The 27,513-nt window shown below is 29.3% G+C and overlaps 1 protein-coding gene and 3 non-coding genes across 6 annotated transcripts; 2 read left to right on the top strand and 2 right to left on the bottom strand.

Annotated features, from left to right (window-relative positions):
• The first annotated feature begins 1,644 nt into the window (after positions 1-1,644).
• Positions 1,645-23,174, top strand: LOC148233203 (nose resistant to fluoxetine protein 6-like). 3 transcript variants are annotated; one of them, XM_088190230.1, is made up of 13 exons: positions 1,645-2,015; positions 17,863-18,021; positions 19,344-19,573; positions 19,633-19,841; positions 19,912-19,985; positions 20,067-20,251; positions 20,339-20,499; positions 20,586-20,754; positions 21,118-21,320; positions 21,389-21,515; positions 22,363-22,552; positions 22,615-22,760; positions 22,825-23,174. In XM_088190230.1, exons 1-13 carry the CDS (start codon positions 1,730-1,732, stop codon positions 23,020-23,022), a joined length of 2,337 nt encoding a protein of 778 aa, XP_088046356.1. In that variant the 5' UTR covers positions 1,645-1,729; the 3' UTR covers positions 23,023-23,174. The 3 variants fall into 3 exon arrangements, 2 of the variants coding, with proteins under 2 accessions (XP_088046356.1, XP_088046357.1); XM_088190231.1 differs by lacking the exons at positions 1,645-2,015; positions 17,863-18,021 and having other exon boundaries at positions 19,435-19,573; positions 19,637-19,841; XR_015810466.1 differs by lacking the exons at positions 21,118-21,320; positions 21,389-21,515; positions 22,363-22,552; positions 22,615-22,760; positions 22,825-23,174 and having other exon boundaries at positions 19,912-19,990.
• Positions 17,721-17,802, top strand: TRNAS-AGA (transfer RNA serine (anticodon AGA)). The gene has a single exon. It is a non-coding gene; the product is annotated as a tRNA-Ser (tRNA).
• On the bottom strand, positions 18,106-18,187 carry TRNAS-GCU (transfer RNA serine (anticodon GCU)). Its single transcript has one exon. It is a non-coding gene; the product is annotated as a tRNA-Ser (tRNA).
• On the bottom strand, positions 18,588-18,669 carry TRNAS-UGA (transfer RNA serine (anticodon UGA)). Its single transcript has one exon. It is a non-coding gene; the product is annotated as a tRNA-Ser (tRNA).
• Positions 23,175-27,513: the final 4,339 nt, after the last annotated feature.

Genomic DNA, 27,513 nt, shown 5'->3' with positions numbered 1-27,513 from the left:
AGTTCCAGTTAAAAAAATAATTAGCTCAATCATGCAGTGTATCAAAGCATAATAAACGTTTTATAACAAAAAAAAGCTCTGATTTCGCAACTAAAGGCTGACTTACACGATGTCAGTTGGCGCGCCAGTAGAGGTTGCTAGTCGCTGGATGCCAGCGACTAGTACCGTGTAAACGCTTAACGCCAGTCACCGGAGAAGCCAGTGCACCACTGACACGCCAGCAGAAAAAATATTTTTGTTTTACTGGAACTCCATCCTACCCATCCACCACACTACCGTAATGGCGCAAGGTAAATGGCGTTTTTATGTAACAATAATTCTTTCAGTTGCTGGCACTGTGTAAACGGTAAGGCGCCAGTGGACTGAAAAGCCAGTCGCCGCGTGCCAGTGGCCCGCCAGTCAACTTCTTACTGGCATGCCAGCAAGTGGCAGGGTGTAAATCAACCCTCAGGGTATTTATGTAGTAATTATTTAAATTAAAATGCAAAATTAAATCAAGTTATTAATGACTGATTTTGGGTTCTTGAATTGCAAATCTTTTTGAAACCAGGCACAATACTAGAAAGTTAATTTATTATAGTTAGTATAACGTCGAGCTTGTTCCTGAACTTCTTTGCAGTATAATAAGAAAAAACCTGCTTCACATAAATATGTCGTTGTAAGCAGAAGTAAAACTACAATTTGTATATTATTTTCATATTAAAATGTAGATATATTAGTCGAATTACCGAAGAAGACGTTCATTTTGTTAAAGTTCCCGTTAAAGCAAAAAAAGCAGTTTTTGAATAATATTTAAATTCTATAATCAGAAAAACAATTTTTTGAAAATGTAATTTTTAATAATTTATATTTCCAAAAGTATATAAGCCTATTATAATATCATGTGAATAATTTACAAATAGTTTTATTTGAAATTTAATTAAATTTTAATCGTTGAACAGCACAAACTTCTTCAGAATTTAGACAACTGTATGCTGAATACTTAAAAACGTATTTTTAAGCTGTTTTTATTCAGATTTATCAGTGCGGCTAACCGATTTGTTAACTGTTGACAGACTAATGACAGTCTTTCGCGTCGGTCGGGATCAGGCAGCCGAACAAAAACAATATACATAATATATTTAATAAAATATTTAAAAAAATCATAACATACAAATATTTAATAAAATATTTTTCATTAGTTCAATCAAACTATAAGATATTAACGTTTTTGATTCCCGAATTTTCTTCTAGGTTATGTGTAAAATATTTTTTTAAATCACGCTGTAAAGTCGAATGAATCTTGACACTATTTTTTACTTGACTTTGACTTAAAATTGCAGTAATTTACTCACAAATTGGCTAGACACTTGATGTTTTTATTCAAGTAAAATTTCAGTTTATGGAAAAATACACAAAAAATATTTTTAACGATGTAAAAATTAAACGATTAATTTAATACTAATACAAATCATTGTTTTAATTTAAATTAACCATTACATATTAATTCGTTCAATTAAACTAATTGATTATCTTCATAATTTCATTGAAGAAAATCTGTTAGCTCTATTACTACGATCGCGAAGGCTGTTAATTTAACTCAATGACAACTCTACCATCTCCAGCCCATGACCAAAGACGTTTATAAGAAGACAAAAAGATCGAATTCCGATTATAATGTACGCGTCATTACTTCGAGTCGTTCGCACACGTCGCACATACGATCGAGCCTAAGCTCCAACTCGCGAAAATGCATAAAAAACTGCATAGTATCTGTGCTTTCTCTTTCATTTTCTCGACGTGCTTAGGGCTTGTATTAGGAGGGTATGCCGAAGTACCCCTGGAGTGTCCATCCAGTAGTTTGATCAACTTTCAAAACGTTTTGGCGCCGAGCAGCCTCATTGGACACTTTTCCAACAAAGAGCTTTCCAGTCCCAACCGTTCAGCTTCCAGGATCAGCTCGGACCCTGGAGATGTTCCAGCACGTAGGCACGAAGAAAAATATTCGCTAGATTCTCACCCACCTAAAAAAAATAGTAAGTGACGTGTAATTTTATTAAAAAAACATTGCTAAATTTTACTTTTTTCTATTAAAAATATACAAAAAAATATTTTTTACGCGACTAACGTGCGACTGTATAATTTAGAATCACAAAAAATGTAATAATATTTTTCATGCATATATTTATTATAGAATGGTATTTAGCAACTTCCTGTCTAGAATGAAACCTTAAATTTTATAATGATGCATTTTTAAAACTATAAAATTAATAAATAATTAACTAGAAATAAGGAATTTAATTAATTAATCACACGCCAAATACCTAAAATATCAGTGTATACATACACATGTGCTATGAATTGTAATGCCTCAATTTTGCCAAAATTTACTCGTAAGACGTGATCTTGGACATGCCTTATTTGGGCGATGTGCTTAAATTTAAATATAGTTATTTTTTATTTAACTTCTTATTATTTATTATTACCAAAAAGGTAAATAATGTATAATTATTGCATCAGTATACCTATGATGAACTATAAAATTCAGTTGCGCAAAAAAATAAGAGCGAGTTGTCAATGAAATAAAAATGTCTCAAACGAAATTTTGAAAAAATATTTTTTTTAGATTGTCAATTAAAATATTTTGGAATAATATATGTAAATTAAAAAAATATTTTTGTTAAAGTAAAGATTGAAGTCTATAATTCTGCCATTTCTGATAGGGTTAGCCTCAGAAATTTCGAAAGACTGGCGGATGATGAGTTATAGAAACATTGTGCTTTTTGTGTGTTAAAATGACTATACTAATTTCGAGCTTCGTTCAATGATCCGTAGCTGCTAAAATTCATTGTCAACTGTCGCGAATATAAAACGAGAAGAAGCGACGTTATTGACGAATAAAGAAATATAAGGAAACCAGTTGTAATTAATAAAAAAATAAAAAAAAGAGTTAGCTCTGCGTTCGTCAGGAAGAGAGCAGAGGTCAGACTTATATGACGTAGTAAAAAAACCCATTCCCAGGCTTATCAAATGCTAATTTAAGTTTAATATAGAGGGTCTCTAAATGTATTATAAGTAAATATCAAAATAAAATGAATAAGAGATAGTGGTTTCTATTTCTGGAATATAAAAAGAAATAGCAAAATTAATATCATATTAGGAATACATTGATATTTAAAGTATTTTTATGATTATTTTACCTTTGAAAAAATGTATATGTAAAAACAAATGTAAGCTAATATTTATTTTTTTAAATTAGAGTTTTCATTTTGCTACTGTACGCTGCAGGGTTAATCGTTGATTGTTATTGCAATTCGAGAAAATAATATGCATTTTTTAGCGTATAATAGACTTTATAAATTATGTACATACTGATATAATTTTTTGTTTTAATAGTGAAGAAATTCCTATTTTTTTATATTAAAATATGAAGTTGTTCAATAATTAAAATGAATAAGATTCATATCGATAGCTTAGAGTATAAAAATTTACTAGAGAAACAAAAAACTAGATAGACAACTTAAAAATAGGAAAAAAAAATATTTCAATTTTCTTGATTTTGGTGTTTAATTGGAGATTTTAGAGATAGCAATTTTTTAGCATGTGTATTTCGAAGACGACATTGCTAAGTCATTTTGACTCAAAAATAAGGTTAGCAAATTTACACTTTAATCCATCTCATTTTTTTATTGATCGCGAAACACCATAAAGAAAAAAAGGTTTTGCATCATGAATAAAATAAAAACGGTATTAAATTTTTGTAAAATATGTATTGATACCCATTGTTGTCGGGAGACGTAAAACTACGTTTTTTTTAGTTTGGTGCTCAAATGCGGGAAACGTAAAAATACGTTTTTTACTCTCTAGTGGTGGACGTCGGGTAACGTAATAATACGTGTTGCGTAATAACGTACTTTGTTGCTAAATCGTATATCTTACTAGAAACTACATATGTCACTCACAAATTTGTATTTTTTATGCTTTAGTTTTAATTTATTAATAAATTATGAAAAGAAAAAAAATATACAATTCTTTGTGTGCTCAAAGAAGCCTTGACGCAGATCTCGTTCGCTTGATTTTTTTTATCTTTAAGGCGCAACGGTGAAATTTTAGGGTTCTTTCTACCTGACGAAGGGATGAATGGTAGGAATGTTTCTTTCATATTTCTACAAAATATTAGTGTTTATGTAAACTTATACATGTTCGGTCGTTCGGTCGTTTTCATTGAGATTATATAATTATTTTTATACCTAAAACCCACGATGTTTTCTCCGGATGAGAATAAATCTGACGATGAATTGTGTGTGGACAATTTATCTAATTGTTCCCGTAATAGTGATACAGAAAGACTATTGATAGCAGGCAGTGAAACGAGTGATTCCAGTGAAAGTGAGATACTCCCGATTCGACGCCGACGTTTGGTTCCACGATTCCCACAGCCACTAATTTCAAGCGATAGCGATTCTGAATCGAGTTCCGATGAAGATATGAGTGATTGGAATACTATTGACAATCCACCAATTCTAGAACCATTTCTGGGATCTGCTGGTTTAAACCCGGAATACAACGTGGAGAATATAATTGATGCTGTAGAATTATTCATCGATGCTGATATTATGAATTTTATGGTGGAAGAATCCAACCGTTACTATGCACAAAACGTCGAACATTTCAAAGAACAAAAAAAATCATTGAAGTGGAAAGATATTAGTCTTATAGAAATGGGAAAGTTTTTAGGCCTAATAATTTTAATGGGGCAAATTCGTAAGGATAGAAGAGACGAGTTTTGGAGCACCGATCCACTTCTGCAAACACCGATTTTTTCAAACACCATGTCAAGAGATAGATTTCGACAAATATGGAAGGCTTGGCATTTCTCGAACAACGAAGATATTCCAGATGATTCTGATAAATTATGCAAAGTAAGACCGATTTTGGATTTCCTAGTACCAAAATTTAATAATGTATACAAACCTCGTCAAGAATTATCCCTCGACGAAAGTATTATACCCTGGAGAGGAAGATTATCATTTCGGGTATATAATTCTTCTAAAATAATTAAATATGGGATACTTGTACGCATGGTTTGCGAAGCCACAACGGGATATATAGGAAATTTACAAATTTATACAGCACAGGGTAAAAAATTGTTAGAAACAGTGGAAACAGTTTTAACCCCATATATTGAATTATGGCATCATGTATATATGGATAATTATTATAACAGTGTTTTGACGAGTGAGGCTTTGCTGGATAAAAAAATAAGAGTATGTGGTACAATAAGGGAAAATCGAGGCTTACCCGTATCTTTGAAAAAACCAAAATTAAAAAAAGGGGAGTCAATATTTCGAAGGAAAAATGACATTCTTCTGCAGATTTGGCGATCTAAAAAAGATGTAAGGCTGATTTCCACGATACACTCTGCAGAAACGATGGAAAGCCATAATATAGACTGGCACGCAAGAGAAAATATAATTAAACCAAATTGCGTAATACAATACAACAAATATATGAAAGGTGTTGATAGGGCAGATCAATACCTTTCATATTATTCAATTCTGTTGAAGACTACAAAATGGACTAAAAGGGTAGTCATGTATCTCCTGAATTGTGCCTTATTTAATGCTTTTGTAATTTATAAAAGTAAATACCCAGACTCAGTAAGGTACAAAAAATTTTTATTGGAGACAGCACGTCATTGGATAACTATCGGTGCTGAAAGCGAACTAAGTGAGGAACCTGGAACATCGACAGCAAGTTTGACACGGCACACTCCAATTTGCGATCCTCCAGGCAGACTTTCTATGAACCTAAAAGTCCATAAGTTAGAAAGGATAAAGGGGAAAGGAAAAAAAAAATATGCCCAAAGAAAATGTCGAGTGTGTGCTGCTAAAGGAAAAAGGAGTGAAACTTGCTACATGTGTAAATTCTGTGGTGTGGCTCTTCACAGAGGTGCATGTTTTGAACGGTATCATACATTAAAAAAATATTAGACAGTAATTTTGACATAATTAATTTTAAATAGTGTTATCTAGTGTTAAATAGTGGTATTGATTCTAAATAGTATAATAATTTGATATAAAAATTCTGTGTTCGTATAAAAATAAAACTTCCAAACTTTAAAGGCCGATTTTTTTTTTTTTTTTTTTTTTTTTTTTTGTGTGTGTGTGTTTGTTCACCATCATTTTATAATTGCTGCACAACAAGGTAAATTACATTTAAAATTTCACTAAATTATCGCGGATATTTCAAAAGTTATAGACTTTTAAAAAATGTTGAAAAAATTCGCGCGCGAACCCAAAAATCGCCCGCGCCAGGTTGCAATCAGCATAAAACAATACCCGACAACAATGTGTTAAAAAAATATCTTTTAAGCTTATATTTCTAAATATTTAGATCGAAAGGTCTTTGCAATGCAAATTAAATACTATAGTAAACGAGAAGCTTTTTCTTACCGCAGATCGATTACTTTATATATTTAGTATTGTTTATTTACATATCTTGAAATATTTCTATATTAACGTAAACCTAGTTATTATAAATATTATGATTTTTGTCTGAGGAAATGTAAAGTAAAAGAGATTATATGTATTATTGTTGTGGGGGGTTCAAAAATGACTTAAAAAAATGAAGCTAGAACATCAAAGGCTTGGCAAAACAAAACACAAATGTACTGGTAATTTTGGAACACTCAATAATAAATTACCACAGTATAATAATGACTAGAAATAATACTCTTGATTTTTATTACATGGTCGCCTACAAATAGCCACCAGGAAGCTACACTTTTATTAAGGGATGTACCAGAGGTACTATTCTTGTTTATCTGCACTAAACAATAATAGTATCGGTCCCAAATTGTACTTCTCTCTCATTTGCCCAATCACATTACCATTCATTCAAATATGAGCACCAGTCCTCATTCAGTCACGAGGAATCAGAGACCAGAGAGACCATTATCACAACTGTCAAGCTTTACGACTCTTTTTATTCGATGCTGGTATCAGAATTATTATTGTATAACATATTATTAGTTATACACAAACGTCATATACTTCAAAAGCTTCGTTTCTTTGTAGTCTGAAATTTAATTTATACAAAAATATTTTGCATATTTTATATTTTTTGTCGTGACATATCAGTAACGAAAGGATGATTTGTCGATGAAAATTTGTGTCATTGTTAAAGACAGTTGACAGTAGCGATGCACTAGGAATAAATTATCGAGTTTTGTAATTGCTCTTTCGATTGCAAATTGTAATTCAAGTATGCTAGTTTTATTACACAAATTGACTTGTTAAGTAACGAGTGAATATCGATACATATAATTAAAAAAAAAACACAATGGAATTAGTTAAAACCTTCCATGATGTGCGTAATTAAAATTGATACATATATTGTTGTAACATCCATTTTCCATGTAATAAATTTTCCACCTCACCTACGTGTTTTCCTGTTGTTAAATTTATCATAAATAAAAGTCGTTTATTTTAACGTTATCTGAATATCAAATTTTGAATCATTAAAAATTCGGTTACAACACATTTGAGCGACTTTTGTGAATGCATTGAATGCTTATGACCAATTTCCAAACGAAATTTCAGGTCACGGTCATGAAAGGATTCGTTTTCAAGATCTCCATTGCTTATAGGTGTACAATTAACTAAATATTTTTTCTTCAAAACAACATATGTCTGATTGGTATTCAAAACACGGTCGTGAAAAACCACACGGACTGTCCAGAAGGCGGATTGATGTTATCCTTCACTTTGTGAATATTGTGGTCGATAACCTTTTAATATATTGTAATAATTATATCTATTAAAGTAATAAATAAATGTATATTAATTTAATATACAATGTTCACCTTGAAATATCATAATACATGAACATCAAAATTTTAAATGGCAATTTAGGTTCAAGAACAATAATAAATCTATGATGTTTTTCTTTTAATTTTATTATTCTTTTTATATTACAATATGCGTCGTTTTGCGATTAAGAGTTGGTATTTAAAATATCGTAGTTTTACTTTTTTTATATATTGTTATTCATCTAATCACACAGTGTTGTAGTAGTGATTGTTTTTCAATATTTTGCTTTGAATGATTCTTTAATCCCATTTACGCATTACGGTGGCAATGAGAAAATTTTACATTTTCATATTTATTTACAATTAATTTACATTGGTATGATTGACACTTACATTTCCTAAGTTTACACAGTTTTTTACTCAAAAATAGAGAATAATATAAAGTACTTGTAATTAAAAGTAAAATATATTTGACAATCAAACAAACATCTATGTTGAGAATTTTCGCTGTGTGAAAATTTATTTAATTTCTCAAATATATATTGATGCTATTGGCACTATTTTTTATATGATTTTTTATTTTTTGTCAATAGTATAAAAGCTGTTTCGTTTATGTATCGTAAGCTCAAAGTCCGGGAACGGGTTAAACTGTGGGTATAGAGGGAGGGATTAACACTAGAATCTACTACGATATTTTACCCTCAGCTCAATGATATTTGCTCTTTAGGACCCGGCTAGGATTCTCAACTATTCGAATATTGAATAATAAATGGATGAAGTATTCGAATATATTCATAATTTTTTTCTCGGTTTTTAACAATATTAATTTATTTAGCCAATTAGTGCAAAAAATCAATTATATAATTTTTTTTAATCACTTTTATAATCGTTAAACTTTCTAAATTTTATAAAATATGCACAAAACAATGTTGTTCAAATTATTGATCAGTGAGGGCGTCAAAATGCGATTGAATTAATTCAGAAAAATTGATGGAACATTTTAAATACATAATTTTATCGAATTTATTGTATATGCAATAAATAATGTTTGGAACGAATTTAATAGAACGAAAATAAAACGATCCGTATCGGCGTTTGTTTTGTGCGGATTTGTATATTAATAAAATAACTAGAAATAAATGATCCGCGATTGAATTATTGAACCGATTAAAATAAAATATTTGCGTCTTGAATCAATAAATACAAAAACGTAACACGATTTTTTAGCGTTAAACAATAATAAAGGGTGGATTTTGCAACATTTTGTTTCGTTCAGCGAACGAATTCTGCGAATTTCGGTCATAATAGACACCGCCGATGAACATTATATTCGCAAATGAGAAGAAATTTTTTTGTTGAGAAGAAGCGTCTCATTGTCTCGAATTTTGAAACAAAATAAAGGCGCATAAAGACCGTAGATTTTGGAAAAACACTAGTCACTCGGGGATATTGATAGAAAAACGAATATATGTGTTGCGCAAATATAAAAATTGTTTCATTCTAAGATTTTTTTAATTTCATTTGAATATTATTTAGAGTTGAAAATCGGGCGATTAATTTGTTTTTGTCACTCATTTCTTCACAGGACAGGTTCTGGTGTTTATGGCGCACACATGTTAACAATATTTAATCTTGGGGGATGGATGCCGATGTCCTTACACTTACGGACGATGACATGAATGCCGCTAAGACGTGTCCGTTCGCATCATAAGATTCCCTATCGAGCTCGACGGTTTACCGTTACATTCTAATTAGAATCCACTACTATTTGCCTCTCAGCCATACACCGTCGGGGTGTTACCCTGCGCTTCTAAAGAAATATTCACCATTTTATTTTTATTATGTAATAATGCTCTTTTATTATAATAAATAAAAATATTTTATTGCTTTTGGAAACAACAATAGTAGGAACACATTTAATAATGACTATAATAATTATATTTATTTAAAAAAACTTTGAAATTCTGCGCAAAATTAAAAAAATCAGATACATAAGTAGCAAAATTATCAAATTGTATTGTAGGTTAATCAAATTTATTCATTTAACAATCCAGAACTGACGCCGATCCCCTAGAAATAAAAGTAGGAGGGGTGTCGCACGCAACGAAGAAAGAGAAAAAGCATGCTATTTCGTGTAACGGTACTTCGTCCAGACGACATGGGAATCTTATGAAGCGCACTAAGCTATCCGTTCCTAGTTTTGTATTTATTTTGCTACTTTATGGGTACTTGTATAAACTAGATTTCATTTTTTTCATATAAAATATAGAAATCCACACAAAAAATTCAGAAATATTTTCTTAAAAATATATAAAAAAATATTTATAAAAAATTTACCAAACAAATGGTTGACATTCTTAGCATACACCCCAAAATTCGCTTGGCACTAAAAAGGTTAAGCGCTCTCAAATAGCTGTTGCAGGAAGGCATTTCATTCAATAACAAGCATTTTTCTAGGCAAATTCGTGGGGATTTAGATCATGCTTAAAATCCACGTCAAAAGCAATGAAAAGTTCGGTTATGTAGCGGTCATAACAATATTACGACTTACAATAAGTGAGAATCGAATAAAGCACATCTAAACCGAATTTAGCCCAATAGGAGGGCGCAAAAAACAATTTCAAAGGCAATAAAATCGTGTTGGCGCCATTACAATGGGAAGCGTTCCCACTGCAACGGCGCCGATACGATTTTATTGCTTTTGACGTGAATTTTTGACTTCTGCGAAGTGATTTTGTGTTCTCCTATTGACCAACATTCGATTTGGATATGCTTTGCCAAATACTCCCAAATTGGAAGCCCGGTGTATCATATTTTTAAAGCATGCGGTTGTGACGTCTGTCTATAGTTTTTGTTCCGCTTATTTTCCCCTGTGAGATGAGTTAACTTAGTTTATATTTTGGACTTGACTTAATGAAAGTTAAGAAAAACTATAATTAGTTTTAGAACTTTCATCTGGCATTGTTAGTTGAATCATGTAGGTTAGGTTTTGGTTTGAACAGCAAATAAACGTATCGCAACTGTAAAATTGAGTTTCTTAGACATTTTAGAGCAGCATATAATTTGACTAGCGCCTATCAGTTATAATATATTTTCGCTAGTAGAAATATATATTTTTTTATGAAAATGGATTTGGAATTCATTAGTGAAATATATATTTTTTTATGAAAATGGATTTGGAATTCATTAGTGAATATACACATTCACTGTGAAATTTATACATCGCATTAAAATAAATATGAAAATGTATATATTACAACGTATGGAAAAGCTAGATGAATTATATTTTAACTGGTAAAAATATATATATATCTACCAGTGAAAATATATTCCAATATGATTTCACTGAAATGACATATTTAAAAAAATATTTTCGGGATACAAGACGAGAATTTTTTAGATAAGCCAAAATATTCTGATTTAGAATCAGGGATGTCAATTTAGCTTTTTTTCAGGGGGAGGGGGTAAAATTGCACAATTAGTGCTCGTTTTTTTAAATATTTTTTCATTTTAATTTTCATTTAAATTCATAGACTAATATAAAATATAATATAATTCATGACTAAATTCAAGGGTGCGCAAATGCCCCCACCTGCTCCCCCCCCCCAAACGATGTTGGCTACGAAATACAAAAAAGGCTGTAATAATATGACAGATTAGGTTGCTGCAGTAGTTGTTAAAACATAAACATGGTTATTGAATCGAATGATATAATGGCTGACGTACAAAATCGTACCGCCGTCGTGGACCACTAACAGTGAGTGTGTTACCTTCGCCGCCGTAACGTCAGTGTTACTAGAGCGCGGCCTAGTTTTTGTTGCTAAATAAATCGGACCCCACAGACAAAAAATACTAAAATTTGTATTTGTTTGTTATAAATCAAATCATGCGCTTAAAACTTTGCTCAATTGCATCTTAGAAAGCTGAAGAAAAACATAAAAAATAAATAAAACCCTTTCTCTGGCCGAATAAATCTTTAATAATCTTAAGGATTTGTACAACGCAATATATACTTTCACAATTAAAATTCAAACAAATAAATTCTATTGTTTTTATTCATTTTGTTTTTATCGTTTTTTATTCCCCGTTGACGCTTTAACTTCTGGTTGTCGAAATCCGATATATCAACTTTTGCTACTTTGGCGAGAATTGCTGGATCCTACGTCATCATTGAATATATAATCGGATACAATTTTAATGCGTTGTAGTGTATTTTTTCAAGGGTAAATAACAATTTTTTTAAACATGTATTTTTTTATTATGTTATACATCGATATTTAGAGAGTAACCTCAAATGGTTAATATAGGATAAGGTCAGATTTATGTACTCTCTATGAAAACTGCTAGTAATATCATATTATGTGTATTTTCAAGTCATTCGGATTTTGCATTGTAAAATATGTGGACTTTGTTACAAAAATCTAATAAATATTTTGTTGGTGGGATCGTTCTGGCTAGGGAAACTTTAATTAAAGATCTTGGAATTACTTTTGAGAGCAAGTGGAAGTTCTATCTCTAGCTGTGCATTACTTACATTTCTAAGATGCTCGACGTTGTTATAAGAAACTTGTTTTATTTTGACGATCCGTCAGTTATTCGTGTCTACTAACACAGTTCATCGCATGCTTGATTCGGTATTTATAATTTTTTGAATACCTCAATAACCAAATAAATATACACGCATCATATATCGAGACATAGAGGTACAAATTATTTGAGAGCCCAAATCCAGCATTAGCCGACTGAATTTATTTTGGAACAGGTAGAATGAGTTCTTCTATTGGACTAAGCAAAAGACGAATAAAATGATGTTGATTAAGGATCGTGAAAAAATATACTTAAATTAGTATTATTAGTCCTTCCAAGTAGTTAATTCATTATTTCGACATAAGATATTATATCTCATTTGGTGTTATTATCCAATTAGTTTATATTAATTGTTAAATCATGGTCAATTTTTATATCAATCGATCCTTTTCCAAACGTTATAATGTCACTTTCGATTCTATACACGTACTGGGGATGGTCACGTCACCTACACGGATGATATGTCATAGTCGCAGTATGATATGTTAATTTCATACGTAATTCTGAAGGTCGACATGCAGACACGCGGTGTTTCAGTTTCATATGGCGATGGCCATATTTATACGCCATTGACTGGAAGCATCGGGTTAAATTACTATTGTTTTCGTATCAATCTCTTGTATTACGAAATTAAATTAAAAATGATCACAATATGATTTAGACTTTGCTGGTAACCTACATTAAGAAGTTGAGGGCTGATCATTGAAATGGAAGCATCAGATAGTATGTTGGTTTAAACTTTTATGTAATGTTGCTGCTCAAACATTTTCTTTGTTATAATATATTGAGGAAACCTTTACGGAACCCAAAAGTAAATACTGAAACAGGTATCAACAGTGATTAGCTAACATAAAATCAATCGAACGCTTCACGGTTAAAAATAAGATAGATCCTATACCGATTGATGATTTCATGGCAAAATCTTGTTTTCACTGTTAATAAGAAGGTTAAAGCTATTTTTGACAGCCTTCAGAATAAACATAATTTATTTTAGTAAGCTAATAAAAAAATGCAAAATAAATAAAAAATATTAAATAAAAATCTTGTAACGATTCACGAGACTATTAATAACTGCCACCAATTATTTTCAAAAGCTCGAATTTTTTAGATCAGGATTTTAAAAATACTGTTGTGTGCAGAATTATTATATTACATGGGTCAGAATTTATATTTAAAGTTCAGAATATAAGCGACAGAAAATATATTACATTGTCAGATTGGACGATATTTATGTTAAATATTCAAATGCTTGTATTTTTCGGGTCAGAATTTATATTAAAAGGACAAAATACATCGGTCAGAATATAAGCGGTCAGCAAATATATTAAATGACCAGAATTTGTATTACATGCATTTAAATTCCCCTCAAAAATTGCCATCAATTACTTTTAAAGGCTTGTGTTTTTCGGGTCAGAATTTTAATAAGGTTGTGGTCAGAATTTATGTTACAAAGGTCAGAATTAATATATTAATTGGTCGGAATATACAATATATTAAATAGCTAGAATTTAAATTGGACTTGTCAGAATTTATAATAAATCGTAAGAATATTTTGACAGATGGTCAGAATATTTTTTTTCAGTCAGTTTTATTCAGTTCATTATTTATTACAGTTCATTGGTCAATATTTATAAGGAATACCCGGTATTTATATTATATAATCTGTATTTTAACCTCAAGATAAATGGCCAGTATAAAAATACATGGTTATTATCAAGGTGTATTAGGGCCAACTTGTTTGGTTGGGATCGCAACATTGTCAGATGTTAGAACAACGAGCCAAGCGTGCTCTCTGGTGCCGCTCTATCGTTATTCCCGCTTCGTTTGTCGCTCTGAATACCTTCGCGTCCTACATACGAAGTCCTATTTCACGAAGTGCAGTTGTTATAATTTGGAAAAAAATCTGGATTTAACAAGGGCGTTGAGAGACAAAAAAGCTTGGAAACCAATGGAACAAGTGAAAGAAAATCTTTTGAAACAATTTTATGTGCTATTAAATTGGCTATTGATGTTACCCACAATGTGCTCAACGCTTCTAGCAACTGTTTTCACCGAAAACCTGATAGATGATATATGCTATTTTTACTCTATTTGCTATTGATTCTGATTCTGAATAATATAATTATGCTGTTAATAAAATTTTGATCGAGTTTTTATTCTGACCCAAAGTTGATTTAAATTCTGATTATTTAATTTTTTTAAACATTATAAACGCGTTTCTTTTCTGTCTATATTTATAATTAAGCCGACGTTATATTTCTGATATTTATACATTATTGAGCAGGTGATTTCATTTGGAAGGAAATGTGTAAGTTCGGCAACCATGTTTTAGCTACCTGATTTCTCAGAGACGGTATTTTGACATTTCGGACCTTTGTTTCACAGGAATCGATTTTATAACCACTTCTCTTCAATATATACATAAATAAGTTAAACTTACGTTTAAAAATCAATTGTACATTTTAATATATAGACAAACAAATAAGCATGCCGGACGATTTACTTCATAATAACGAGTGAATGAGGTTATACAATAAAAAGAAAACTAATAACACTGGTAGTAATAAAAAGAAAACTAATAACATGTTACAATTTTGATATCGCAATCACTGTAAATACTACTAAACTTACGAAAAATATAGGTCTACTCAAGTAATTATTTAAATTTTTATTGCCATATTGATAATCTATTAAAAACAATCGTCAATGTCAAAATTTCAATACAGGTTTTAAAATATATTATCATATGAGACTAGGGATTCCAATCCCGGGCCAAAATTTTGATCCCGGGATTTCGGTATTGCAATTAGTCGATCCCGGGATCCCGGGACCAGTCCCGGGATAATTTTCATGTTATTTTATCGATAAAAATAATTTAAAATGAATAATACAATATATTTTTACATCTGTTTTTTATAACGTACAATGTATAAAGTACGTATAATTTTAGTCTTGGACTTAAAATAAAAAATAATATAATAAAAATAAAAAAGGGAAGGTCTTATATATTTATTTGAGAAGAAAAAAATGAACTTTTGACAATGTATGTACATACCTATGTACATTCATAGACAATTAATTGAAAACATTATTTTGAATAAAACTCACGAAGTAACATCAAAGCATCAAGTGTTTTATCATTTAGCCTTGATCTGATTTTGGTTCCTAAGCAGCCTGCTGCTGAAAAAGCACGTTTAGACTCACAGCCTCAAAGATTCACAGATGACATGTGCAACTCGTGCAAGTTTGTACACGAAATATAACGATGTTGTCAATAATAATTCGATTGTGCTTGATAAATCAACCAATCCGAAAAATTCGGGATTATGTTTTATAATCCCGGGACTCATCGGGTATTGAAAATCGTTCGGGATCCCGGGATCCCGGGATTCGGGATCCCGGGATTGGAATCCCTATATGAGACAATATTAATTATTTATTAGACGCATATTCGTAGTCATCTAACATATGTGTATATCTTGTTTGAGAATTCACATCCAAATTTCAATTAATTAAGTATATAATGATTTTCGCAGAACCTTGACCAGTATTATTCAATCTTTTTTCTTTTTGAAAATATATAAATTAAAAAAAATCCCGGCGCTATATACCATACGTCGGTATAAGTCGGTAACTAATAACTAAAAGACTCTTGTTGAAATCCTATATGGGCTTTATTGGTTTTCAAGTTGTATTGTGTCTATGAGATAGAAATTAGTGATTATTATATAATAATAATTCTGATCGATCATCACAGATAAAGTTTTCATAAATGTTCTTAATCAGTTATAAAAAAATAAAATAAAATCCAACTAGATCGTGCATGTAGTGCATGTAGCTGTAATAATGGTTTATAATTAAAATAATTTATGTCAATGATATACGGACCTTAATTTCAGTAATGAGACACTTCTTTAATAGTTGTTGATTGTGTTCTTGATTACCCCATTATTGTGTAACGCATTGGGATAACGCGCCATCACAATGGAAACCGTGTTATTCTCGTCATGGTGCTTTAGCGTAACTTTCAAAATGACTATTTGTGGGTGACCGTCTAATAATTACAAAGATGCAAGACCATAAGTAGTTTTTCTAGTGTTTCAAAAAGTCATTCGAATAGTTTTTATATTGTGATAATTGATAATAATTTATGTCGTTCGAAAGTCTGCGTGGTTATTGTGAAATTATTGTGTGTCACTGATTTCAGCTCAAAGTCAAGGTGGAAAATATTATCAGATAACATATTTAAATTTTAAGCCATTTCGTAAAACTCAATATAAAAATTAAATTTAATGTCTTAAACCGTTTAAATATCGAAGTTTATGAACCCCTATTTTTCTTACTAAAAATACTTTGATCTCGAAATGAAACAGTTTTGCAGTTTTTAATTTCTTTCTACGCTCCTCATAATTTGGTACTGGTACGACATTTTAAATTGTATAAATTTAATTAGTAAATCAATGCAGTCTAAAAGTACTGATTTAGGATCAGTAATGTCACTAGCAAATGATATTTGACCATAAAGTTTATAAATTTTTATTGAACTTTATCTTTATAAATAGATAAAATGTCAATTACCCTAGCGTTTGTATATATATACATTTTAAAAATAGTCTGATAAAGATATCTTTCCATAAAAAATATAAAATTGGTTGTTTTATTTATTTGAAACTGCAATATATTATTTTAAATATATAAAGATAATAATTTAACATTAATTTAAAAGTACTTGCACTGAAACTTATACGTATATTTTTAATATTAGCATAGCAAAAGGTTTAATATATATTTTAGTTCTGTTGAATAGTGAAGCAACTTGGCAATCCATATGTGTGTGCTTGGCTAATAGAGCGACGTATATAATCTCATGATAACCATTTATTTTATTCTCTGCACTTCCTCGCTCTACCGTGTCCAATTTGGTTGGTTACCATTATATTCTTTGCTCTGTGGTTATCATACAGTTGTTTTTGCCGCTGTCTTTATGGCGTCGATCTAAAATATTTTAGGTTATAGATTCTCAAATTTAATTGAAATATTTTACCCACTTTTCGAAGAAAATTTTGATCCTAAAACACATGATATTTTATGAAAAAGATATTCACTATATTATAAATATAAAATGCCAAAAACATTTTCGCACAACATTCTTATTTGAATAAAAAAAATTTTGTCCACTTTTTCGTTTTCTTCCATTGCTTACCGACATTCATCTATTGCTTATTTTGAGAACCTATGTTTTAGTGTATGGATGTGTATTTTTTTATAATTATAGTATAATAATATATGATAGAAATGATGTAATCGCTCGTGTAGTAATATTTAGGCCGGAGTGCCAGCAGCAGTCGTGGCCGAGCGGTTAAGGCGTCTGACTAGAAATCAGATTCCCTCTGGGAGCGTAGGTTCGAATCCTACCGACTGCGAACATTTCTTTTTTGTAAATTATTATTTTAATAATTTTAACATTTTTCATATTTTTCCAGATCTTGAACTATACGCTAAAAGCGTAGCATTCAAAAAATATTTTGATATGTTGCCACTACTCAATAACAAAAGCAGCGATAGAATATCTGAACTGTGCAGAAGACACATCAGCGTTTATTTGCAAGATTTGAAAGCGCTAAAATTATGGGCTCTCAGACGTAAGTATGAATTTCATTTAATTTAATAAAAATGCTTTTAAAAAGTAATTTAATTAAGTAGATAATATAAAAGTAAAATATAAACGACGAGGATGGGATTCGAACCCACGCGTGCAGAGCACATTGGATTAGCAGTCCAACGCCTTAACCACTCGGCCACCTCGTCAATGTCAGACCGGCTCAAATTTAATTTTAAGACATCAGATTATTTATAGTAAATTAAAATATAGTTTACCTTAACTTTTTCTTTAATTCTATAATAAAATTTCAATGCTATTCGGTACTGATTTTTTTAGATATACAAACATTTATAATACGTAAATAATTTTTTTTTTGTCAAATAGTGTATCAATATCAAATAGCACATGTGTGATCTTTTTTTTATTGGATAATAAATAAAATATAACGTATTATTTTATATTTATTACTGTTGAATAATTAGCAATAATAACACTTACGATATATTATTTATTTTATACATCGTTATTTTAAATTATTAAGATTATTTTATCAAATTTTCGTATTAATCAATATATGTATTAAATTTAAAAAAATAAAAATACATCCGCTGAGGACAGGATTCGAACCTGCGCGGGTAGAACCCATTGGATTTCAAGTCCAACTCCTTAACCACTCGGACACCTCAGCCCATGGGTTCGATAAGAAAATAAGCATTCATCATTCCATACCATATTTTTATAATATTATTTTAAGTTTTCTATTGTATAATATAAGGTGACCAGATGTCCTCCTTTGAGGAGGATTGTGCCCTTCAAAATTCTTGTCCTTCTTTGTCATCCTCGAACACAAATGTCAAAAATTACTTTTATTTAGCTCCTGCAGCAATTTGTCCTCGTTTAACAAAAATTATCGAGATGATCTTTTTATTATTATTGTTTTCCTTTGATATCATCAAAATCTGGTCACCTTATATAATAAGCAACATTAATTCGGAGAATAATAAATTTGTTTTTTCAATTATAATACATACACTTAAAACGACTATTCCTGTATTTAAAAAAATCAATATGTTGAGTTAATTACGGCATAGTTAGACATATATGATACCTATATAATTATTACACTTGTTCAAAACGTCTTATCATAACCGATAATTAATAATAATTTCTAACATCTTATGGTAAATTATATATAAAAGCACTGTTCTGCATGAAATTAAGTTTAATTAAGTATGGTTTGTCCCATTTTTTTAATTGCATATCACATGCAATACAAGTTGTAGGATGTATGTTGTAGGCTACAACACACACCATTCATTTAATTACTGTTTAGTTAACTATATGCTATAAATATTCTTTCAGTCTATGATTCAACTGCTAAATTAACTTCTGGTGTATTAAATGGAAACATCAACCAGTACGGAGACTTTGACCAATGCCTCAAAATCAACACAGAAGCGGAGAATGGGATCAGAGGAAAATACTGTCTGGTTTCATTGCAGATAACTATAAAATCTAACGCTTCTCAAGAATTAAAAGACATATACGAATTAACACATGCTTACCACACTATAAGAAGCTCATTATCTGATGTAAGTCTTATCTGTAGTATAAACATTCACTATTATATAAGACTTAATGAATATTTTAGCCAGGTCATAGAATTCCACGTTTTTCTTCGATATCTTGGGGAGTGTGCGTTCCTAACAGTTGTACACCGGCGGACGTTAAAATAATAATGGAGAGTACTTTAGAAGAATATGTGAACACCAGTGTAGCTGATGTTGAAGTGCAGATGAATTCTGAAATGTGTCAAGAGAAGAATAATAATGACTTTAGCAAATGGAGTGTTATTGTGATGTAATATATGATTATTATTTTGTACATACGATATGGATATATTATTATTCGATTTTTAATAATGTTTCAGTGGATTGTTTGTATCGGTGGTACTTCTTGTGATTTACGCTACCGTTTACGATAACAATGTGAAGATGCAAAGGAGTAAAGTATATTTTTGTTATAATGAACATTGAGAGACAATTATAATATCTGGCATTAACTGTTTATGGATGTGGGTTTTAGATGAAATTCTATTGAGTTTCTCGTTAAAGAAAACTATAGGATCTTTAATTTCACTGAAACGGGCAGACGATGATATAAAGGCTGTTCACGGCATAAGGTGTTTGAATGCAGTTTTATTGATATTTGCACACAAATCTATGGCAGCTTTGTTTTATCCATATATTAACAGAACTGAAATGTCTGAGGTGAGTCGGATAAATAAATTTCTTTCTAGTTAAAGAAACTTAAATAAAAAATATAGGTACAGCAAATATTTTTTCTCCTGAATATAGCGCATTGGAGAATATTGGACAGTCATTGGAAGGGCTGCAAGTTTATATACGGACCCTTTTATTATGTTTAGTGGACTTTTAACATGCTATTCCCTCATGCGTGATTTTGAAACAAACAAAAAAGTTAGCATTTGGAAAGAATATTTAGGAAGACTTTTCAGGTATTTATATTAATATAAATATAATATTATTGTGCTGTATATGCCAAATATATAAATTAAAAGTTAACTATAAATGTTTTTTATAGACTAGTTCCAAATTTGAGTGCATTGATATTATATTGCACGTGGATTCTTCCAGTCATTGGTTCAGGGCCTCAATGGCCACTAGTGGTAGAACATCATTCGGACATTTGTAAAGTATACTGGTGGCGAAATTTTATTTTTATGCACAACTACTTCGGATTTGAAAATATGGTATTTATTGTTTATGTGATCTCTAGAAACAATATCACACATATCAGAGTATCTGATATGAGAGACCATCAATAGTTTCGCGCTGGTTTACCCGACACTCACGACAGGCCAGGTAGGGAGTCAGGCCTAGTCTTCTGAGCTTTATGCAACAACTGAAAGAGGGCTGGCTCTCTGGCTGGTCATGTTTGAAATAAGATAATGAATTAACTTTATTAGACTAACAATAAAAAAAAAATCTAAAACGGTAAAACCAATTATACAAAATTGGATGTTGTTCTAGACATCAGATATTGATTATAGACATCACATATATGGATAATTGATTTTATTTGATAAAAAATAATATATATTTACTAATTGTAGTGTTTGACACATACACATCATATTGGTATTGATACACAATTATTTATCATCGGAGTACCAATGATCATATGGATGGGAACGAGAAAACAAGACTATAAGAAAATTCTAATGTCTTGTGTATTGTTAGCTGTAGTTTCTACTATAGCTCGATTTTATGTTTCATATACTATGGAATTGTCGAATTATGTGCATTTTGGTGCAACGTAAATATTATATTTATATACTTTTATACACATAAATTGCCCATATATTAATTTAACTATATTTTTAGGATTCAACAATTATTTAAAACTGCCGATTATATGTATATACTACCACCGTATAGATTCACAGTGTACGCCATGGGTATAATCCTTGCTATATTGCTTAGGCATCCTTTGAAGAAGCCATTAACTAAGGTCAGTAATTTAATATATGAAAAAAAATAGAAGTGCCAGCCTAATATAATAATAAATCATTGGTATATATAAGTTGATGTCAAAAAATATTTACAATTGCTCCATTTTGATATAGACTTTGTCTTGGTTTAGATTAACACATTTGCTGCTTTTTGTTTTTGACATTGACATAAATATTTTTGGTGTCATGCATTCCATTTCACGGAATTGAGTGCGATGCAGTATGTACATTGCACTTATTGAATTATTGTTTTCATAATTTTCGAAAATCATTAATTTATTTATTATTAATTAATTTTATTTTACAATAGCTACTTTTTTGATTTCGTTAGTAAATTAAAACATCATTTGCTTATTTAATATGTAAATATTTATATTTTTATGTTCATTTTACAGTAGTTAGTTTTGATTTGAGTAGTAAACAAAAACATAATTTTTTGATCATAGTATATTATGAAATTCACATTTAAGGTTTGAAATATCTGTAATGAAAAAAAACAGAAGCTAAAAATACGAAAAAAAATTAAAAACAAGACGTCTAAGAATATTTAAAAATCGTTCTTTAGCTTTTTTAATAAAATTCTGAAAAAGCTAATAATGATTTATTAAAAATATTATTTATAACAATATTCAGATTATTAAAAAATAATATTTATTATTACAAAAATTAAAATATTTGCTTACTATCGGTTCTATTTTTAGAGTACAATAATTTGATGATGATCGTAGGGCATAGATCTTAATACATTCAATTTTTTAGCTACCATTTGATATATATACATACATGTTTACTTCAAAATCAGTTCGGTTAATAATTATTTAATATCAATGAATTATTATTTTACAGAATCTATTAACACTCGGATGGGTTACGTCCGCGTTATTATTTTGCATGGCATTTTTTGGCCAACTAGAAATGGGATCTTTGGGATACAAGTACAACGCGTTTCATAACGCTTTATATGCAGCATTTGGTCCAATCGCCTGGTGTTTTGCTTTTGGATGGATAATCTATACATCACACCATGGATACAATAGTAAATTATACATTTACACTTAAGGCAAAATCACATTATTTATATTATGTTTTGTGTTATAGGTTACATAGGTGATATATTTTCATGGAGATGCTTTATAATATGGACTCGAATCAGTTACGCAGTATATCTGACGCAATTTCCAATATTTTTCTATTTCGTAGGCCTAACGAGGGGTCCAATACAATACACTATTTTAAGTTCCTATGTAAGTTTTTATTCAATTAAAATTAATTAAAATTGTATTTTGTAATAATTATTATCGTTTTCAGTTAAATACCAATGAACTTCTGCTTATACTAGCTACTTCGGTTATAATGACTCTTATATTCGACTTGCCATTCCAAAACTTGAAGAAAATCATCTTTAGGATACATAAAAAGAAAGAGGAAGTCAATCATAATTGTTTTAGCAAAGTTATATCAGAAAATTATTCTCAATCAAAGGAGTTAAACGACAAAATTGACTGATAGTTTTTAATCTTTTCAGAACTGTTGCTTTAAAAAATGTTTTGTGTTACCAAGGCTCCAATTGTGTTTGATTTTTTAAGTCTAGTTATATATACATCTACCAATATATGTTTTTAAATATCAGCTTTTAAATGTTATGTTCTTTCTGTGTAATTGAAATCTAATATAAATAATAGATCCTAACCAAATATCTTTTATAAAATAATATAGAATATGTATACTACTTTTGAGTTTATCTTAGTATCATTACTAAAAATTATCTTGGAGATTAGGTATAATTGATAGAAATTTATAGATTATGGTGTAGAGCACTTATTACATGTTTCATGATTGTTAATAGTGAGAAAATTTAAAACTTCGACTGCAAAGCCTTTAAGCTCTCTTTTACTATATTTACTAGGATTTTATGTATTTTTAAATACATTTCTTTAGAACATAATCATTAAAATAATCATAGGAGAGTATATTTACTTTAAACGGAGGATTTCTGTATGCCTTATTATTCCCTTCATGGAGTTTCTTAGTGATTGGAAAATACTGTAGTACATAGATAATAATATTAAATGTTTAACTTATAACGATACTCACTAACAATTACAAAGCAGATGAAAGGTTCAAACCTCCATGTAATTAAAAATAAATTGTGTTCCGCCTTTTATATAGAAGAAATACGTGTTTTTATTCGTTCTTAAATAAATGCTTTTGTAAGTTTATTTACGTGTAGGATACTGGCTAATTTATACAAAGTGAATATATTATATTAGGAATAAAAATAATATGCTCACAAAATCACTATAAAATCAACATCTACCATCACTCATCACTTTCCAGACTAACTTCCTAATTATATACTGCGCAATTTTATCCCACTATACAATTTATGTTTTTAAAAAAATATAAGAATAATTCTAAAAGTATTTATGAAACAATATTGTTAAGCTCTGGAATATTATTATTTTATTATTATAAATTGAGTTTTTCGTAATTGGGACCTTGTTAATCATTACTATTCTTCAGTTGTTTTAAGAATGTATCATTAGACGCTTGTGTTAACACCTCTCATGTAACACGATAATTACGTTGTTTAGATTAAATAAAAAATCGCAATATGGCTTATTTGTACAATATAAAACTAAGTAAAAAAAATGTCTTGAGAAATAATTTTGTCAATAAAATCATAATAAAATATAAATTATATTATTTATGTGCATATAGGCGTGATTTGTGTTCTAAATGTATTAAATTATTATTTATAAAACAAGTATGATTGAAAAAATAGTATGAATTATTATCGTGTATATATATTCCGGAGAGGCTTTGAGTCACTATATAAAAGAAGTACTCAAAAGCAAATTTGTATAATTAGTACATAAATAAAAATAAAACCAATAAAAATTATAGTTATTTATTTCAACGCATTTTACATACATTTTTGAGGCTATACAATAATAATATATATTAGATATAATTTACGTTCCGTACAACGTTCGACCCAGTCATCCCCTCCGGATTTGTGTCTCGTTTTATATCTACAAAACAACAAGGTGCTCTTTTTTTTGTTATTATTTCACTTTCTAACAGTCTGACTACTAATTGACATGAGTGCGAGCAACATTTAACTCATCGTTACATTAATTACATATGTTACATGTATATATAATAGATAAATTCATTATGGCTTTTACGTAAACAATATTTTATATAATAATAATATGTTAGGTTGACGAAAAAGGTTTAATTATATAATGTATGATTAAATTAAGCAACATTATGAGAAAATCGTAGTTTAAAAGAAATAATTCACAATGCATATAATAATAAGTAAGGTCAACATTCAATGTATGTATTAAATATACTCTAAGTGCAAATAGTTAACTAGCGATTGATTCCACAGACTATTGAATTAATCGAATGGTTATAAGAAATTAAGCGTGTTTGTCTGCGGAATATTTACAACCATGGTGGACCGTGACGCCTCATCTATGGCAGTTTTTCATGAACGAAAACGTGAACTCAACCGGCGCCCGTGATCATATTTATCAAATTGACATGACTAACATAGCATGCTTCTTGTTTTACTATTATATATACGTATATGTATAATGTATCAACAGTGTTTCTAGTATGCGATTGCATCAACAACATTTATATAACATCAATTTACAGGCGACAATTGCTTGCTACATGTTTAAAATAGACAATTAAACATTCAACACATATTTCATTAAACATATATTATACAGTTGGGTCAAAGGATTTCAAATTTATTTAATAATTACTTTTAAGTGTATAGGTAGTGAGAAAAATATGTTTTCAAACCATATACTTGTTTATGTTCCACAAATCTTTTAATTAATAATTATTTTGTTTAATATTCAGTTTCATGTATATTTTTTACTTCAACAATAACAAGTCGCCAGAAGGACTATTTGCCATAATCCAAAGTCACTATTAATATAGATGACTTTAATGTTTTATTAGTCATTACATACCATTTATCTAAACGTGAAGACTAATAGTAAAATACATTAAAATACTGATCCACATATAGATGATCAGGATAATGGATTGAAATATTATTTAATGTTTCTAAATTATTAAAATAGTCAAATTGTTCATTAATCAATTAAGTAAAATTAACATAAAAGTCACCAGAAAAATCACCCAAAAACATCTTTTGATCCAACTAGTATTAATAAAAATTTTGCTCGTCATCAGCGGGCAGTTCAACGATTGAAAATGAACCGTCGGAAGATACAGTTCCATAATCCGCATAGAGCAAGTCTGACATGGCTCATTGAATAAGCATCGAATTTTCATAACACCTCTTCTATTTAATTTTAACATTTAGTCGTTGTTTATATTACAGTTTGTGTTTGTTCCGATTAGAAAAATAATGCACATTTCATTATCATAAATGCATATTTTTAAAGAACATTGCTAAAAACAACAACGATATTATGTTACTACGACGTTGGTGACGCCACTAGTCCTTTGGCACGCACTGTAGCAATTTCAACGTTTGATAATCCAATGTAAAACGATTATTATAATATGTATATTTAAACATTTAGATCTACTAATCAATCATTAATAGTTTTCATCGACATTTATGAGTCTCGATTATACAAAGCGTAATGTGGTTGGCTAATAACATTTTTTAAACGGCTTACTGTTTATCTGCTATTGGTACAATAATATAGAATAAAGTGAGATTACTTTGACCGAATTTTAAGAATATGGTTTGCTGTCCACAGAAAATATGTAAAAGAAAATTTTAGAGCGATTCAAGTCATCCCGCAATATGTATTTTATATATATATATATATATATATATATATATATATATATATATATATATATATATATATATATATATTTATTTATATATATATATATATATATATATATATATATATTTATATATATATTAATATACTTCTTTGGTCCAACAGCATCTAACCATTCAACGTCTATTATAAAAATCAGGCATAATCACGCTGTGACTTACTTCTGGTCTTTGTTTACGAATTTTGAATGAACACAGCAGAACCATCTCTGCCGAAATATGGAGTAAAAGCAAGTAATAATCTAAATGAAACCCAATTTTCAAAAAATATATATTAGCGAACCTTTAAATATACATATATGTTTTATATTGTGAATGTAATTGAGAAAAAAAAGAAGCATAGCTGTGTACGCATATTTATATATATATATATATATATATATATATATATATATATATATATATATATATATATATATATATATATATATATATATATATATATATATATATATATATATATATATATATATATATATATATATATATATATATATATATATATATATATATATATATATATATATATATATATATGTGTGTATGTATATCGAAAAGAAATATCAAAATTGTTGTTTTATATAACCTATAAAAAAATAGCACAAACTCTGCGTTATACAATGAGATCGGAAAAAATCTAGAGACGTTAAACCATTATGCTTTTGGCACAAGCTACGATAAAGTTCAGCAACACACAGATATTACACGTTACCTGGTGGTTAGTGAGAGTAAGCATATTATCTTAATCTCTCACGTTTATTAATAGTGAATCTAACTTACATCGACACTAAGAATAAATAACGGCGTTAATAAATATAAAATGACCGATTTAGACAGTCGCTGATGGTAATTATACAATGGCAAATGAACTGAATATAACAGTCTAATTTATATGTATGTATGTTTCATTTCTATAATACTAAATCGCTTAGATATTAATACTTAACAATCATTTCATTTTATATATATATATATATATATATATATATATATATATATATATATATATATATATATATATGTATATATATATATGTATGTATATATAGATATATGTATATATAAATATTACATTATAATAGGCAAATTTTATCAAAAATTGTGAATTGACAGGGGTACAGCTTCAAACGACTTGTCGATTT

The sequence above is a fragment of the Plectrocnemia conspersa genome, unplaced genomic scaffold (assembly GCF_051122295.1).
Source record: "Plectrocnemia conspersa isolate PC_06_02 unplaced genomic scaffold, ASM5112229v1 ptg000008l, whole genome shotgun sequence".
In the NCBI taxonomy this organism is placed as follows: domain Eukaryota; kingdom Metazoa; phylum Arthropoda; class Insecta; order Trichoptera; family Polycentropodidae; genus Plectrocnemia; species Plectrocnemia conspersa.
Note: the sequence above shows the minus strand (reverse complement) of the source record. Positions and strands in the feature narration are given on the sequence as shown.

Excerpts from the sequence above, each read along its gene's own strand:
- LOC148233203 (XM_088190230.1), top strand. The coding sequence starts at position 1,730 with ATGCATAAAAAACTGCATAGTATCTGTGCTTTCTCTTTCATTTTCTCG. Across the intron at positions 19,842-19,911 it reads AAATGGAGTGTTATTGTGAT|TGGATTGTTTGTATCGGTGG; the intron begins GTAATATATGAT and ends ATAATGTTTCAG. Across the intron at positions 22,761-22,824 it reads ACACTATTTTAAGTTCCTAT|TTAAATACCAATGAACTTCT; the intron begins GTAAGTTTTTAT and ends TATCGTTTTCAG.